The sequence below is a fragment of the Colias croceus genome, chromosome 3 (genome assembly GCF_905220415.1).
Source record: "Colias croceus chromosome 3, ilColCroc2.1".
Classification (NCBI taxonomy): Eukaryota; Metazoa; Arthropoda; class Insecta; order Lepidoptera; family Pieridae; genus Colias; species Colias croceus.
Genome location: NC_059539.1, coordinates 4,094,149 through 4,107,854, shown reverse-complemented (window position 1 = coordinate 4,107,854; position 13,706 = coordinate 4,094,149). Strand labels below are relative to the sequence as shown.

The 13,706-nt window shown below is 33.7% G+C and overlaps 2 protein-coding genes across 2 annotated transcripts; both read right to left on the bottom strand.

Moving 5' to 3' along the window:
* Positions 1-344: 344 nt before the first annotated feature.
* LOC123706416 (sodium- and chloride-dependent glycine transporter 1-like) lies at positions 345-9,082 on the bottom strand. The gene is made up of 12 exons (XM_045655688.1): positions 8,777-9,082; positions 8,464-8,595; positions 8,024-8,178; positions 7,704-7,768; positions 7,359-7,491; positions 6,970-7,104; positions 6,291-6,394; positions 5,464-5,701; positions 4,287-4,415; positions 3,011-3,211; positions 2,594-2,719; positions 345-489 (listed from the first exon to the last, which is right to left on the bottom strand). Exons 1-12 carry the CDS (start codon positions 8,892-8,894, stop codon positions 349-351), a joined length of 1,677 nt encoding a protein of 558 aa, XP_045511644.1. The 5' UTR covers positions 8,895-9,082; the 3' UTR covers positions 345-348.
* Positions 9,083-9,406: 324 nt separating this feature from the next.
* LOC123705971 lies at positions 9,407-13,579 on the bottom strand. The gene is made up of 9 exons (XM_045655094.1): positions 13,472-13,579; positions 12,983-13,371; positions 12,653-12,869; positions 12,137-12,285; positions 11,379-11,570; positions 10,929-11,103; positions 10,239-10,456; positions 9,793-9,987; positions 9,407-9,541 (listed from the first exon to the last, which is right to left on the bottom strand). Exons 1-9 carry the CDS (start codon positions 13,575-13,577, stop codon positions 9,407-9,409), a joined length of 1,776 nt encoding a protein of 591 aa, XP_045511050.1. The 5' UTR covers positions 13,578-13,579.
* Between the last annotated feature and the right edge of the window lie 127 nt (positions 13,580-13,706).

Genomic DNA, 13,706 nt, shown 5'->3' with positions numbered 1-13,706 from the left:
ACTATGACCCTAACTGTTAGGGATCGACAACGCGATATTCGTTTTAAGAAAAATGCGGTCGGAGACAGATTTGAAAATTAGAAACCTATTCACTTTCAATTATGCTCACTTTCGATAAGGACAAGAATTGATACTGTTAAAAGTCAAAACAAGAAGTCAATTTTTGAGGTTTGGTCTCGTCTCTTTCCTAATTCCTCCACTACTTGAGCTGCTGCTGATAGCAGAATTTACAATAATTTTCTAAGATTTCCAGTGATTATTAATATTATAAAGTATTCTCAAAAAGAAGAACAAAGAGGTTTAAGAAATAAATAATCAATTTATTATATGCATTATGCATACAAAAATTCATCCATTAACACAATATGTATTTTTATCAGACGCTGCTTCTAGAACAAGTGATTTCTTTCTGAAAGTTTCCCAACGCAGTCTTATTTCAGGATCTGTTGGACCCCACAATTTGTTCGGCTGGCAATTTATTCGTATTCGCTGAAAATTTTATTAATTTTTAAATTAATATAATTAAATAAATGATTTATTTATTTATTTATTTATATTTTAGGAGAATCTACAGCTGTATTCTTAAAAAGTAGTCACATAATATAATAATCACAATAAGCCATTTACAGATTCTCACGACTAGAATAACACAAATATGTAACAGATTCAAATGTAAGCGATTATGCACACGAATCAAATGCTTTCGAATTTACTTATACTATTGTAACACTAATTAAATTACATATTAACTCGACCACCAAACTGACGAAAGAACTCATTTGCTAACTGACGCTTAATTGAATAAGGACTGCTGCAGAATAAGTCAAAATCGAACTGTTTTGATAGCTTGTTAAAGTTATTGCTTACGCGCAGAATAAACGAGTTTTGACGATAGTTAGTGCTGACTGCGGAAGTAAAGATAGGAGTATATTTACGAGATACAATTGAGGGTGTGTATAGTGAAATTTTGGCTAGTAGATCTGGGCAGTCTATTTTGTTGGATGTAATACCTAAAAGTAATAAGATATCAGCAATCTCCCGGCGATTTGTAAGAGGTAGAAAATGAAATTTGCTGCAGACCTCGAAATAATCCTCAGATTTGTACGGGACATGTAATCGGTAACATAGGAATTTCAAAAACTTCATCTGTATTCGTTCTATTCTAGTTATATATTTATCGTATCTCGGATTCCATATTGGCGACGCATATTCTAAGATGCTGCGTACGTAAGCACAAAATAGAATTTTAAACGTTTTCGCCTTTTTGAAATCAGACGAAATTCTCATTATAAAGCCTAAAGCTTTAGATGCTTTAGCTAGAATACAATCAATATGTTTATCAAACATGAGTTTTGGGTCATGTATTACTCCTAAATCTCTTATGTCAGGGCTAGTTCCAAGATCTTGATTTTTTATTCGATAGTTGAATTGCAGTGTTTGTTTTTTACGACTAAATGAGACAACTGTGCATTTACTAGGATTGAGATCTAATTTATTTTGAGAACAATAGAAGTCTAGATTATTAAGGTCCTCTTGAAGCATAGCAGCATCAGCAGAAGAATCAATAATCCTAAATATCTTCATGTCATCAGCAAAGCAAAGAAGATTTGAGTATGTGAGGCAACTTGGGATATCGTTTATGAATACGCAAAACAGAAGAGGACCTAAAAGGGAGCCCTGAGGTAATCCACTTGGTATTACAACCCAACTTGATATGTAGTTACTTATTACAACTGCTTGAGATCTATTGTTGATATACGAAGAAAACCATCTTAGTAAGTTACCTCTAATGCCCATAGTGTATAACTTATGCAAGAGAATCTTGTGATCTATGCGGTCAAAACATTTACTGTAATCCGTGTAGATTACATCAACCTGATGGCCTGTCTCCATAGCATCAGTAATATAATCATTCAGAAGCACCAGGTTTGTCACGATGATGCAAAACCTACTGCAGGACCGACTTAGTATACGCACATGGTCTGGGGTAACATAAGTTGAAGGCTAATTGTACACTGTATTAGTCCATCAGTTTTATTTTGTATCATACGTGCAAGTGCATTTAGCAATATATTATTATAACTAATTATTATAAGAAAAAACTACATGTTACCACCGTAAAATATGACATAAATAGCTTATAGATTGAAGTGATGTAAATTATAAGTTCACTTCAATGTTTTTTTTAAACTGCACCTATAACTTAAATGATAACCTCATAACCTCTTCAGGTTCGATATTTGCTAAATATCTTTAACAATCCATTATTTTTAGCACATCAAGATCAACTTTGAAGTGCCGAAAATCACACACATGATGGCATTGTTATCTTAAATACATAATATCGAGATATATAAAAAAAATATCAATAAATGGAAATATTTTCTGGTTGCCCTCGCTTTACCTGCATAACGTGCATAACCAAAGAATGCTCCTATGGGTATGAGATGTCATCATGTTGGTAAAAAGTAAAAAGTAACTACTCCATAGCATCCTAAGTATCTCCAGACACAAAAATCTTATTATCGTTCTACTGCGACGTAAAATAAAGACAAACAAACACAATTTCTCATATTATATATTATAATAATACCTGTAAGAAAGATCCCTTAGTTTTTAATACGAGTATCACTGCATATACGGGGATGAAGATGACAGACGCTAATGCGACGCACCACCCGAGACCAGTCGCTTCTCGCAACGAGTAAGATGTTATAATCTAAAATTGAAAAATAAATATGATCATAAACTCCAATTTAGTCATATAGTGATTGTCATCTAAGATTTTTATTTTTGGGCAAAAATAAATCAACTTGACTGGACTATCTGAGTCATGCAATTTGCTCTGCTCATAAAAGGAATTTTTCGCAATATTTTAAATCAACAATATATGAGCAACGAGTATACAATATATAATGTATTTAAATTGGAACCAGCAGTTCCTGAGATAACCTTACATAGAGATTTTAAAAAATATTCCAAGTACAAAATATATATAAAAAAAAATTACCAACAACAAAATCGGCACGACATATCTCCACAACACCATCCAGATTCTATTCAACGGTGCTCCAGTCATGAACACTACGTCATCAGCTAGGTTCCTAGGCCCATATGTATATACCGCGGCTATAAGCTCCAAGCCACATACCAGAGGCACACTGGCTATAGCCACGTGGGCATCCAAGAGACTGATAATATGGAGACCACCCTGGGGAATACTTCTTAGCATACATTTTTTATAGACCGACAAGCTTTCCGCCCACGGCTTCGCCCGCTTTGTATTACACCCAATAAATTATAAACCAAAAGCTTCCTCTTCAATCATAGCCATATTTTGTATGTTGAGGTAGGTTTCAACGTTAAAGTACAAATCGATAGAGGTAATGTTACATGCAATGGCGTGCAAACAAAGAGTATTGCTTATAGAAACTTGTAAATTGATATTGGATACGAAGTTAATGTTTAAGGAAAATTTAAAAGCCTTTTATTGGTAATCTACCTTTGTAATGACGAATAAAACGATCAAGTATTTTTGAGATCATTCGTTATTCGTTACATACAAAAAAAAAACAAATCCTTCCTTTTATAAAGTGTAGAAAATGTACACGATAACTAAGTACATGATAACAAATTAAATAAAAAAAAAAATTTTTTGAAAACTAATTTCATCGTTAGCATAGCGTGCAAAATTCTTATAAATTCGATATTTCAGGAAGTTCCTTTGCGTCAATAAGTTAAGTAATTCAACACATAGCCACTATTAGGGTGTCAGAACTGAAGGGAACAAACAATACATGCTATATATCTTATGCCGTGTTCATTTCGACACGAAATAAATCAAGCTAAGCAAACAGGACAACTCGGTTGCATGAGCTCAAACTTCACGTGACAAATAATTTTGCAAACTTCAGCAACATTGTTTCACTTGTCACGGTTTACGCGGTCACTGAACTCTGGGAAAGTTATATGGATCAAGGTAATTGTGCAGTTCTAGAATAATTATGTAATGCTGTTTGAAGGTAGTTTGACTTGGTACCTAACGGAGATTTTTTTTTATACCAGCCATTGTCTTTTGCTAACAGACATGCAGACTGCAGCTGTTTATAAAAAGAAAGACCGAAAGCTTGCTTAAATGGGTAAGAAGATAAAGAAGAAAATGTACATATTAGAAATTTACACCAGCACATTTTATTGCCAGGTATTTCTATAGTCTACTATTTAGTAGACATTAAGCTGTAAGCTATATATAAAGATATCTTGAGTGCTAATAAACTAACACTTACCTGTGTAGTGCATAAGGTAGACAAACAAAAGAGCGATACACACGTTAAAAATGTTATTAGTTTTTTCCTCCTTCTAAGTTGAGGAAATTCGTCTAGTATACCCGCTATCACTGCTTCTATAGTTACGAACTGAAAAAAGAGAATCTATAAAACAGTGGGACAAATTATATGGACTTATGTTTATTGTATAATATGATTTAATTATAATATAAATAATGGACTTTTTGAAGGCAATATACTTAAGATTAATTAAATCGAGATTCAAAACTATTACAAAAATTTTATAAATGTTGTAGTTCTTCAATGTTGTAGAATGTAATATGATATTCAGTTGGGCTTTATTTATGTGGTCAGCTTTATTTAGGTTTCAGTGCGGTTTTGAACCCTTTTCGTTGTGATATGGGTTTTGCCGATTGTCTAAACATCAACATATATCATTGACTAACTGCAGACATCTTGTATGTAGTAATTAGTTAGTCACTAGCCCACAATCTTTAGCTAAGTACATTTTTTTGGTAAAAAAAAAAGCAAGCAAAAAATTTAGAAAATTATCCCTAGTTCCCTTAATGTATGGCTTTTTGAGAGCAAGTATTATAAAAATAAAGCAATTCCAAACGTTACTCTCAAACTAATAGAATTGTAACAAAAGCATTTGAACACTAAACGGTAACTGGTTAAAAGAAAATGTTTTATCGTATTCAATCGCACGAAAGCTTTTTCCTCGAAGTGAATAAATAAGTCGAAGCTGTGATTCACTGAAACTTGGCACACGCACGCGAGCGATTGACAAGCCTTCTATTTGTACCTTATTGGATAGTTCTGACAAATTGAAATTGAAATTTTATTTTGAGAAATATACAACGAAATATGACTGAACTGAACCACTTGTTTATTCGGAAAATAAATGATGTTTTTTTAAAGTGTTTTTTTGACTTATTCACGACACTTTAGTTCTTCTTTTATGACGAACATACTACATAAGTAGGTAATTAAACAATTTTATCTGAAACAATATTCACAAAAAAAACCACCCCAACTGAATATAATATTAGGTACTACCTCAATTGCCTGCCTTGCGAATAGTTTTCTTTCATTATTTTTTTTTTCGCCTTTTTTCAAAAAATCTCTTCATATCTTTCAAACCACATACATACTTAGAAAAAATCTGAAAACTGACCATTGTATCAATACCCAAGAAGAACAGCATAACAAAGAACACGATCGCCCAGAAGTTAGGCACGGGCATCATGGCCACAGCGGCTGGGTATGTCACGAAGGCTAACCCCGGGCCCGCGGAGGCAACCTCACTTATCCCCACACCCGCCCGACCCGCCAGGAAACCTAGCACCGAGAACACTACGAAACCCGCCAAAATACTCGTGCCGCAGTTTATCACTGGTATTATTATGGACGATCTGGAATACAATTTAATTAATAATAAAAATACTGGAAATAAATATAGTAGGTAGGATCAGGTGAACCCGAAAATACATAGCAAAAAATAATTAGCAAATAGCTACGCCTCATCGTTCTTTGCAAGTATAGATCTCTTGGGCAAATATAAGCCACGCTGTTTAGTTTGACTTCTAATAAAAATATTTTAGTTTCGTCACGAACGCTAAGCCCGGGGCCGTGGAGGCCACCTCACTGATCCCCACACCCGCCCGATCCGCTAGGAAACCTAGCACCGAGAACACTACGAAACCCGCCAAAATACTCGTGCCGCAGTTTATCACTGGTATTATAATGGACGATCTGGAATATTATGTGTTAACACATTATACTTACTTAAAATATAAGGAACAGTTGAAAAAATATTGAACTATAATCTACGTTTTAAGTTTTAACTAAGAACCTAGCTAGTAGCTAGTTTCACACATCTTTGGCGAATAATATAGGACATGCACTTTATTTATTCATTAGTTTTTTTGTTTTGTCCATGGCATGGCAACAATTATAAATATCTTCATAAGGATGGAATTACATAAATAAAGGATACATTACCGTAAATAGTTGTAATGGAAATTGTTAAAACTGGCCATGCTGACTAATCCTCCCCAGCCAGGGCCTACAGAAAAGAACACTTGGGTCGCTGCATCTGCCCATACCTGTAAACATTATACTAAAACGTGACTTTGATCACAAAGGAAAACCCTATATAATAGAGATAAGTAAAATGGTAATTAATTAACATATATTATAAAAAAAGGTAATCATTAATCGATTTTTAATAGCCATTCGTATTTGTTCTATGTGACTATTATTATCCAGTTCATACAAGTTTTAAATTAGGTTAATAGTGATTTGCCTCCAATCTTAATAAAGATCAGCTAAAATGCCGCTTGTGATCATATCCTTTCACAGTATTATGGGACCGGAAGATTCTGCACGACCGGAGTTTGATCCAATCTACGATCTAGTTTAAGATCACAGAAATGGAAACTTCTACATTAAATATTCAAAAGAAAGTAACTTTTGGCTGATGATCACAAGAATAACAAGGAGGGTATTGTGAAATTGTACTCATTTAATAGTATTTGTTATTTAATAGTGAGGTGGGCCAGGGATTCGGCGATTTTTTATAAAATTGAGCAGCACTTGAAAAAACAACACAAAAGTGACCAACTTTATTTACTTGAATATCGATAAATATTAGAGAGCAATTTTAGGAAATTAGTATTACCTTTGGTTTAGCTAATTGGCTCCAATCGGGCCATACATAATACAAGATGCCTTGCCAAGCTCCTGGTAACGTAGTTCCTCGTATTAGTAATGCAAATAATACCACATATGGAAACAAAACGGTGAAGTATACGATCTGTAAAATATTTAAACAGAATTTAATATTATTTCTCTTCTATTTTCTGGAAAAATAAGATGTAGAATTATAATGCATAATAATTTGCTCTACTTAAAAAAGTTATAGTTACAACAGCATTTTTTATGATAATAATACACCAAAATGTGTTGGCTTTTTGAAATATGGTCTAAGTCTGAGGGTATGTTTAAAAATATGATGATTAATATAAGATAGAATGTAAAAAGTTATACAAGACTAGATTTCTAATTCACCTTTCCAACGCTCTTTACACCATTGCAAATGCAAAGGTACACTATTATCCAGGAAATTACATTGCACCAGAACACTGGCCACACTACTCCTCCGATTTGGGATATACTTGGAGACATTTGCAGGATACGAATACTGAAAATAGGAAAGTTTTTTAAAGTTCCATTGATCTATCTAATATTAGAGAACATTATTTTAACACTGAAAATTTTACTGATTGTTTTATACGTCCAAGACCTTTCTGTTTATGCTATGATAAAACGATACTTTATAAGCTATCACGAAACTCATGAAAAGTAATATTGAAAGTGCCGCTATCGTAAATTTTATACGTCAGTTATACTTACTGAAAGAATTCATCTTCTGGTGTCGATGCCGTACCATTGTATAATAAACTTGAAGTGCTAGTAATCTAGAAATGTTTATCATGTTCAATACATATTCTATCAGTGTTTTCTTTTAAGCCTGTAAGCTTATGTGTAGGTAGTTACTTCTTTGGTTTTTGAAAATGTTTGTTTTTAAAATAATATATCTCAATTCTCATCATACCCATTGCGTATGTAACCCTAATTATTTATAAATAATAATTATTCTACCAAAAATGATAAATAGGATTTACAATATGTGCTAGACATGAGAACATTTACAAGAACATTAATTCGAATACCTCCGCGCATTTGTCAGTGTTCCATGAATTACCACAGTCTTGCCAAGGCAGTGGCGAGCTGAAGGAATGATATATGTACAGAATCGGGTATGACATAATGACTGCAAAGTATGTTACCGCTATAACGTTTAAAATTATCACCGCGTAGCCGGCCCCTGTTGACAAATTGTATACAGCTAAAGGATGGGCAGAAATAAATCAGAAGTAGAGCAGTTGCGACATGCACTTGATAATTCAGAAGGGGATATGGAGAAATACATGATGAATGAGCACGTGTTGATAAAAGTTTCTGTGATTTTTAATTGGGTTCATATATAAGTGATTAAAGTTTTTAGTCGACCCATAAGTACCTTTATAAGTATGTAGTTTAACCATTTATTGGAAAAGTTTTTATTGGTTTGTATTCAAATGATATGGATGAGAATATGAATATTATTTACCTTTGAACAGTGGATTGATGTTAAATACTGATATGCATCCTGAACTAGCAAATTGTCCCAATGTCGTTTCCAAAAATACTAATGGTATTGCACAAATAAACAGCGTTAAGAGATATGGGATTAAAAACGCGCCTGAAATTAGGAAGTGACTTTTAACAGGGAGATACAAATAGTTAAATTATATTACTAGAGCAATGCTGCTAATAAAGTCAATACCAGAAACAACAAATAAAACATAATCAACATTATTTTCGTCTTTTTCTTCCAACTTGCGAGCCTCTAGGTATATAATTTAACCAGAAAGTGTACAAACCCCCGCCATTCCGGTAGCACAGATAGGGGAACCTCCAAATATTTCCAATGCCGACAGCATAGCCTAAACACGAGAGCAGATACTCGATCTGATTGCCCCAACGCTCGTGACCCGCCATTCCCGCCTTAGCCACAGACTAGTAAATAGTTACTACGTAAGCTAAACCGCAGTAGACAGATGGCTAAACACTGGACGCGGGTCGTGACCCTAGCTCGAGTGACTACTGAATTGAGGATGTGGATGCTTAGTGTGAAGTGCCGTATGGAAAATAAATATGCCTTGATTGCTGTTTGGGGGGCGTGTTACTGTCACTCTTAATAGTCACAAGAAAACATAATGTTAAGTAGCAGTTATTGAAGTCGAATTAGAATAACCATTTTGCAACTTTTGTAAGATAAATGTATATGTTCCGAGTGTTATGATGAAGTCTGTTCAAGCGTGTTATGTATGCGTATTGCGTACCAAGTGCGTACGTACTAAAGTAGAAATTGTTCAGAATGACATGAAGTCAGGAATTTTAATCAAAATTAAAAAAAAAAAAAAAAAAAAAAAAAAAATATATTTTAAATTTTATTTATTTTTATTCAGTCACCACAAAAACTTTTCGATATAATTATATTTCACAATAATTCAAGATCGTACAGTATCAATACTGAAACCAAAGTGGCAAGTCAAGTTATCTGGTGGGAGCTGCCTTGAGGAAGATGGATCGTTTTCTGGCTTGCCTTTTGCGGTTTTCACTGCGCCTAAACTGTATTGTAAAACCTGGACAGTACATAAATAATGAATGTATTTTATTCCTGTAATAGTAGAGTCAATTTAATTATTTAATTTTATACTGATATATCCTGCTTCGATTAAAATTGCTTTCATTAAAATTGGCCAAATTATTGAAAATGACCTAAAGCGTACCTTTTAATGGGAATACTCAAATGTCGAATGCACTACGACTTTTTAAAGATTCCAAGATAGACGATAAAGATAATAAATCTGATATTAAAATAATTATAACATACAGAAAGGTCCCCATCCCCCCAGTGTATAGCATCCTCTGTGCCCAGCGAGTCGTCCCAGTGGAAATGCTGTGGCTGGCTCCAGTCGGGCCTCTTGAGTGCGCACTTAATTGTAGCCAGAGTGACTCTTTGCTCCCCTGGAGGCTTTAACGACATTGCGCTTTTCTTGTCCGGTTTGCCTGGCTTGCCAGCGAATGTCTGGAGGTATTTTAATTTGAATTGCTTTTTGGTCTTTTAAAACCCCAAATATTTTTTTCTTTTACGTTAAAAGTGGGGAAGACCCAACAAAAATTAATAAAAATGATGGTATTTACAAAATAAAGGTTTTTCTTTCTAGAATTCCCCCATGTCATAAATTTTCGAAAACACCGCATATTTAAAGAGAAAAGCAGTTTTATCATGAACGTCTAAACATCCATAAATTAAATCTTAGGTGATAATTTGATTACCATTGAGTATATCAATCGTATCGTGACGACAGTCCTAAATGTATCCCGCAGAGCCGTTAGATTCGGACAAAATATCCTAACAGTTGGCTCTTGAAAGTTCATAATTTTATTCCACTGCACTTTATTACTCTCAAATGTGGTGTAATGGCAAATTATGCGAGAATTCTTGGTAGTTAAACGGTTATAAATATCAGACGCGTGAGATGACGCTTCGGGTTCTGCAAAGTAATAAATCAGTTTATTATCTTAACTCATTCATAATCTGCTGTGAACTTTATTTGGATTTCGGATGTTATTTGAATAGCACGTGCGATATATGTTTGAGAATTTGGAAAGATTTATTTTTAGTTAGGTACATGATACTTTTTAATTTTTATGTTTGACGAAGTTATGACGATTCCAAAGTGCAAGAAGGAGTCGAATTAAAAAAATAATTATCTGAGTTACAGATTTAAGGATCGTGTCTTTGAATTTGTTATAAGTCGATGATCTTAATTATTGTTACATTTAACAAATTAGAACAATTAGCTAACTAGTCATTACCTGTTTCAATTGGTTTATTATGAATGTTAAATAATATTAATTTTCTATTTTCTAATGTATTGATATTTTGGACTAAGTACATTCTAAGTACTTAATAGTTTTGAGTCTGGTAAATTTAATCGTATGTAGAAATAATAAAATAAGCACCAAGAATCATCTTGCTCTCCACAGCAGAAGCTTGCTTGGAGAAGTTCCAGTCTTCATCTTCTGGTGGTGGCATCATTTCAATTAGAGATTCGTTTTGACGGAACATTAGAAATTGTCTTCGAGTAGAATCTAATAGGGGCAGCTCTAGTTCAATATGAAAAGCTGTCGTAGCACCCTGCATTGAAATGTGTGTGAATATTAAAGAAAAACTCTTTAAAATTACTATGGATTCTGTTGATCAAATTGAATCTTAGATACTTAGGTACTCATTATTTTTAGAGTACAGAAGGAAAATGTAGAGACAGTAGAGACTATAAGAGACTTATTTGAATCATGTATATTTTACTTTGTTCCTAATACAGTGTAGGTATCTATTGCATCTTCAACTACTTGAGTTTACTCAACAAGTGAGTGGTCTACACCGTCTACAATTCACTTCATGTATTTTACCTTTTCCGGTTTAGGCGGTTGAGGCACAGATATAACACGAAATACGGTGAAGTCAAAGTATGCTGAACGCAGATCATCTGGATGGGGTTCAAATGGTTCTGCAGACCGGTCGGTGGGGAGAACTTCGCGACAGTCCAGCCATTGGAGACGCGGGAAACGGGTTAGTGTGGTGCGTGCGTATGCGGCACACACCTGGAAGGTGTAAGGTTATATATGGCGTATATATAACCTTACACCTTACACACTCAATCTGATGTTTAATTAGGAACCTAGCCTTTTTTTTAAATACCACCTTTCACTAAAGAGGCTCTTGATTAATTGGCTAATTGGGTTGCTAGTTGGTTGCGATATTCATAGCTAAAGTAATATTGTTTCACCTTTCATCGATGCTCCGCTCCAATGAGGAAAAGCGTGACGTGATAAAACCCATCTCCTTCCTTAGAAAATATTATTCCCAATTCGAAAATATAGGTATATTTTTAAATCGGTTTCGACTTGATGCTAGATAAATAAAAGTCTTTGCAACAATAAATAACTACGCCTGCTCCAAAAAAATAGCATAGCTGTGTAAATCAAACGCGTATTATAGCATAATGTAAGCGTAGTAAATTTAGTAAAGTTACCCATCCAAATATTAACCTGAATAGTCCTAATTCATGTAATATTTAATGAAAATAATCATTTTATTATTGAAGTCAATAAAATTGTTTTTGCTAAGGATTTATAAGCGCCACCTATTAGAATTTAAATGAACATACCGAGCACGGATTTCCCGCCAACTGTAAAGACGTCAAACATGGCAGTTGTGCCAAAGGTTCTAGTACAGAGTTCAGATCATAGATGTCGTTGTCGGCCAAATCGAGAACCGTGATGTGATGAGGTAAACGCGCTACACCTTGGATGCCCTCTAAAAATATTATAACAATAATTATTCAGAATGTTAAATTAATTATATTGTTGTTTTAGACCAATTGACCTATTGTAAGGGAAATAAATAATTTGAAATTTTACGATTTTTTGTTTTCTAAAATATTACCTAGTTTATAGGTAGGTAGGTACATCTGATTTAAAGGAACGTTGATGAATATAATTCCGTTTCATTAAAAATTGCCAAAGTCAAACCTGTGGTTACTGGTTTCTCGTTTGCTATTGTTGTTAGATTTTTGGTCAGAATTGAAATTATAAAAGACACCCATAAAAGTTTGAGTTAGGCAGAAAAGGATCTCCTGGCAGATTTCTGGTGCAAGTTGTTTCTTTTCTAAATACCGCCTTACCGTCATTTAATAGATTTCTGCTTAATCCCAAATATATGAGCTCCGTTGGTAAATGCTCAGTAAAATGATCAAGATTATTTATTCGATTGGCTTGAAGTTCAAGCAGTTTTAATCCGGGAGGTAGAAAGCTTGCATCAATTTTATCAATGAAGTTACATGCCAAATTTAATGTTATGAGATTTTTAAATTCCAATAATTCTGCATCCAGCTCCGTCATCTATAATAGTCACAATGCACTTTTAAACGAAATAAAAATATACTTAACACCTATTTTTTTATTTGCCTTACAAATTCGTCTATTATCTAGTCATAAAGTGATTTAGAAAGTACCTCAATATCATTGACTCTCAACACAGTGACCCGTTTCAAGTCTTCTTTCAAACATTTTCGATCGTTAATTTTGACGGCCTTTTTAATAAGCTGAATCATATTATCCGTGATACAATTGCAATTGTTAAAGCATATTTTTCCTTCCTCGTTTGCGAATTTTTCGTTATCCCATAATGTTATGGGTAACATAATCTCCCATTGCTCTTCTAAACTCAAAGTATTCGTTTCATCGAAGAAACCCCTTAGTATACTTTTATTTATTTTATTCTGCAATGCGGTTGAAAATGATAATTGCGGGATATTTTCTTGAAGGCACTTCTTTCTATGATACCTTCCAGCATTATCACTTAGAGTCCAATTTATTCCGTTCTCTATTCTGTCTTGGTATCCTTTCAGATAAACAGGAAATTTAATAAAATATGTATTGCCGATGATAAATAAGAGAAGCACTTATTATATTATGAGCTTAGATTATGAGTAATAATATACCTTCCACTGCATCTTCAGGAACATAGTTAAGAGAAGCATCGCTAACGTTGGGCCTTGCTACTTGCGGAGTAGGCTTTTTAACAGTTTCTTTCGGTTTTGGTGGCATAAGTTGAAATAAATATCATTGATTAAACAACTATAATTATTATTAAACGTGCATTGCTGTGCATTGCATAATGCCATAAACAGTTCCACTTCCAAATTCGAAGTATGAAATTGTCAATTTTTTTATTAA

What these genes read in the sequence shown, in the direction of transcription:
- LOC123705971 (XM_045655094.1), bottom strand. Translation starts at nt 13,577, where the DNA reads ATGCCACCAAAACCGAAAGAAACTGTTAAAAAGCCTACTCCGCAAGTA. An exon ending in GGAGAGCAAGATGATTCTTG is followed by an intron (nt 10,457 to 10,928) that starts GTGCTTATTTTA and finishes ATTACTTTGCAG; the next exon opens with AACCCGAAGCGTCATCTCAC. An exon ending in TACGATTGATATACTCAATG is followed by an intron (nt 9,988 to 10,238) that starts GTAATCAAATTA and finishes AAATACCTCCAG; the next exon opens with ACATTCGCTGGCAAGCCAGG.
- LOC123706416 (XM_045655688.1), bottom strand. Translation starts at nt 8,894, where the DNA reads ATGGCGGGTCACGAGCGTTGGGGCAATCAGATCGAGTATCTGCTCTCG. An exon ending in GTGTAAAGAGCGTTGGAAAG is followed by an intron (nt 7,105 to 7,358) that starts GTGAATTAGAAA and finishes AATATTTTACAG; the next exon opens with ATCGTATACTTCACCGTTTT. An exon ending in CTAAGGGATCTTTCTTACAG is followed by an intron (nt 490 to 2,593) that starts GTATTATTATAA and finishes TAAAATTTTCAG; the next exon opens with CGAATACGAATAAATTGCCA.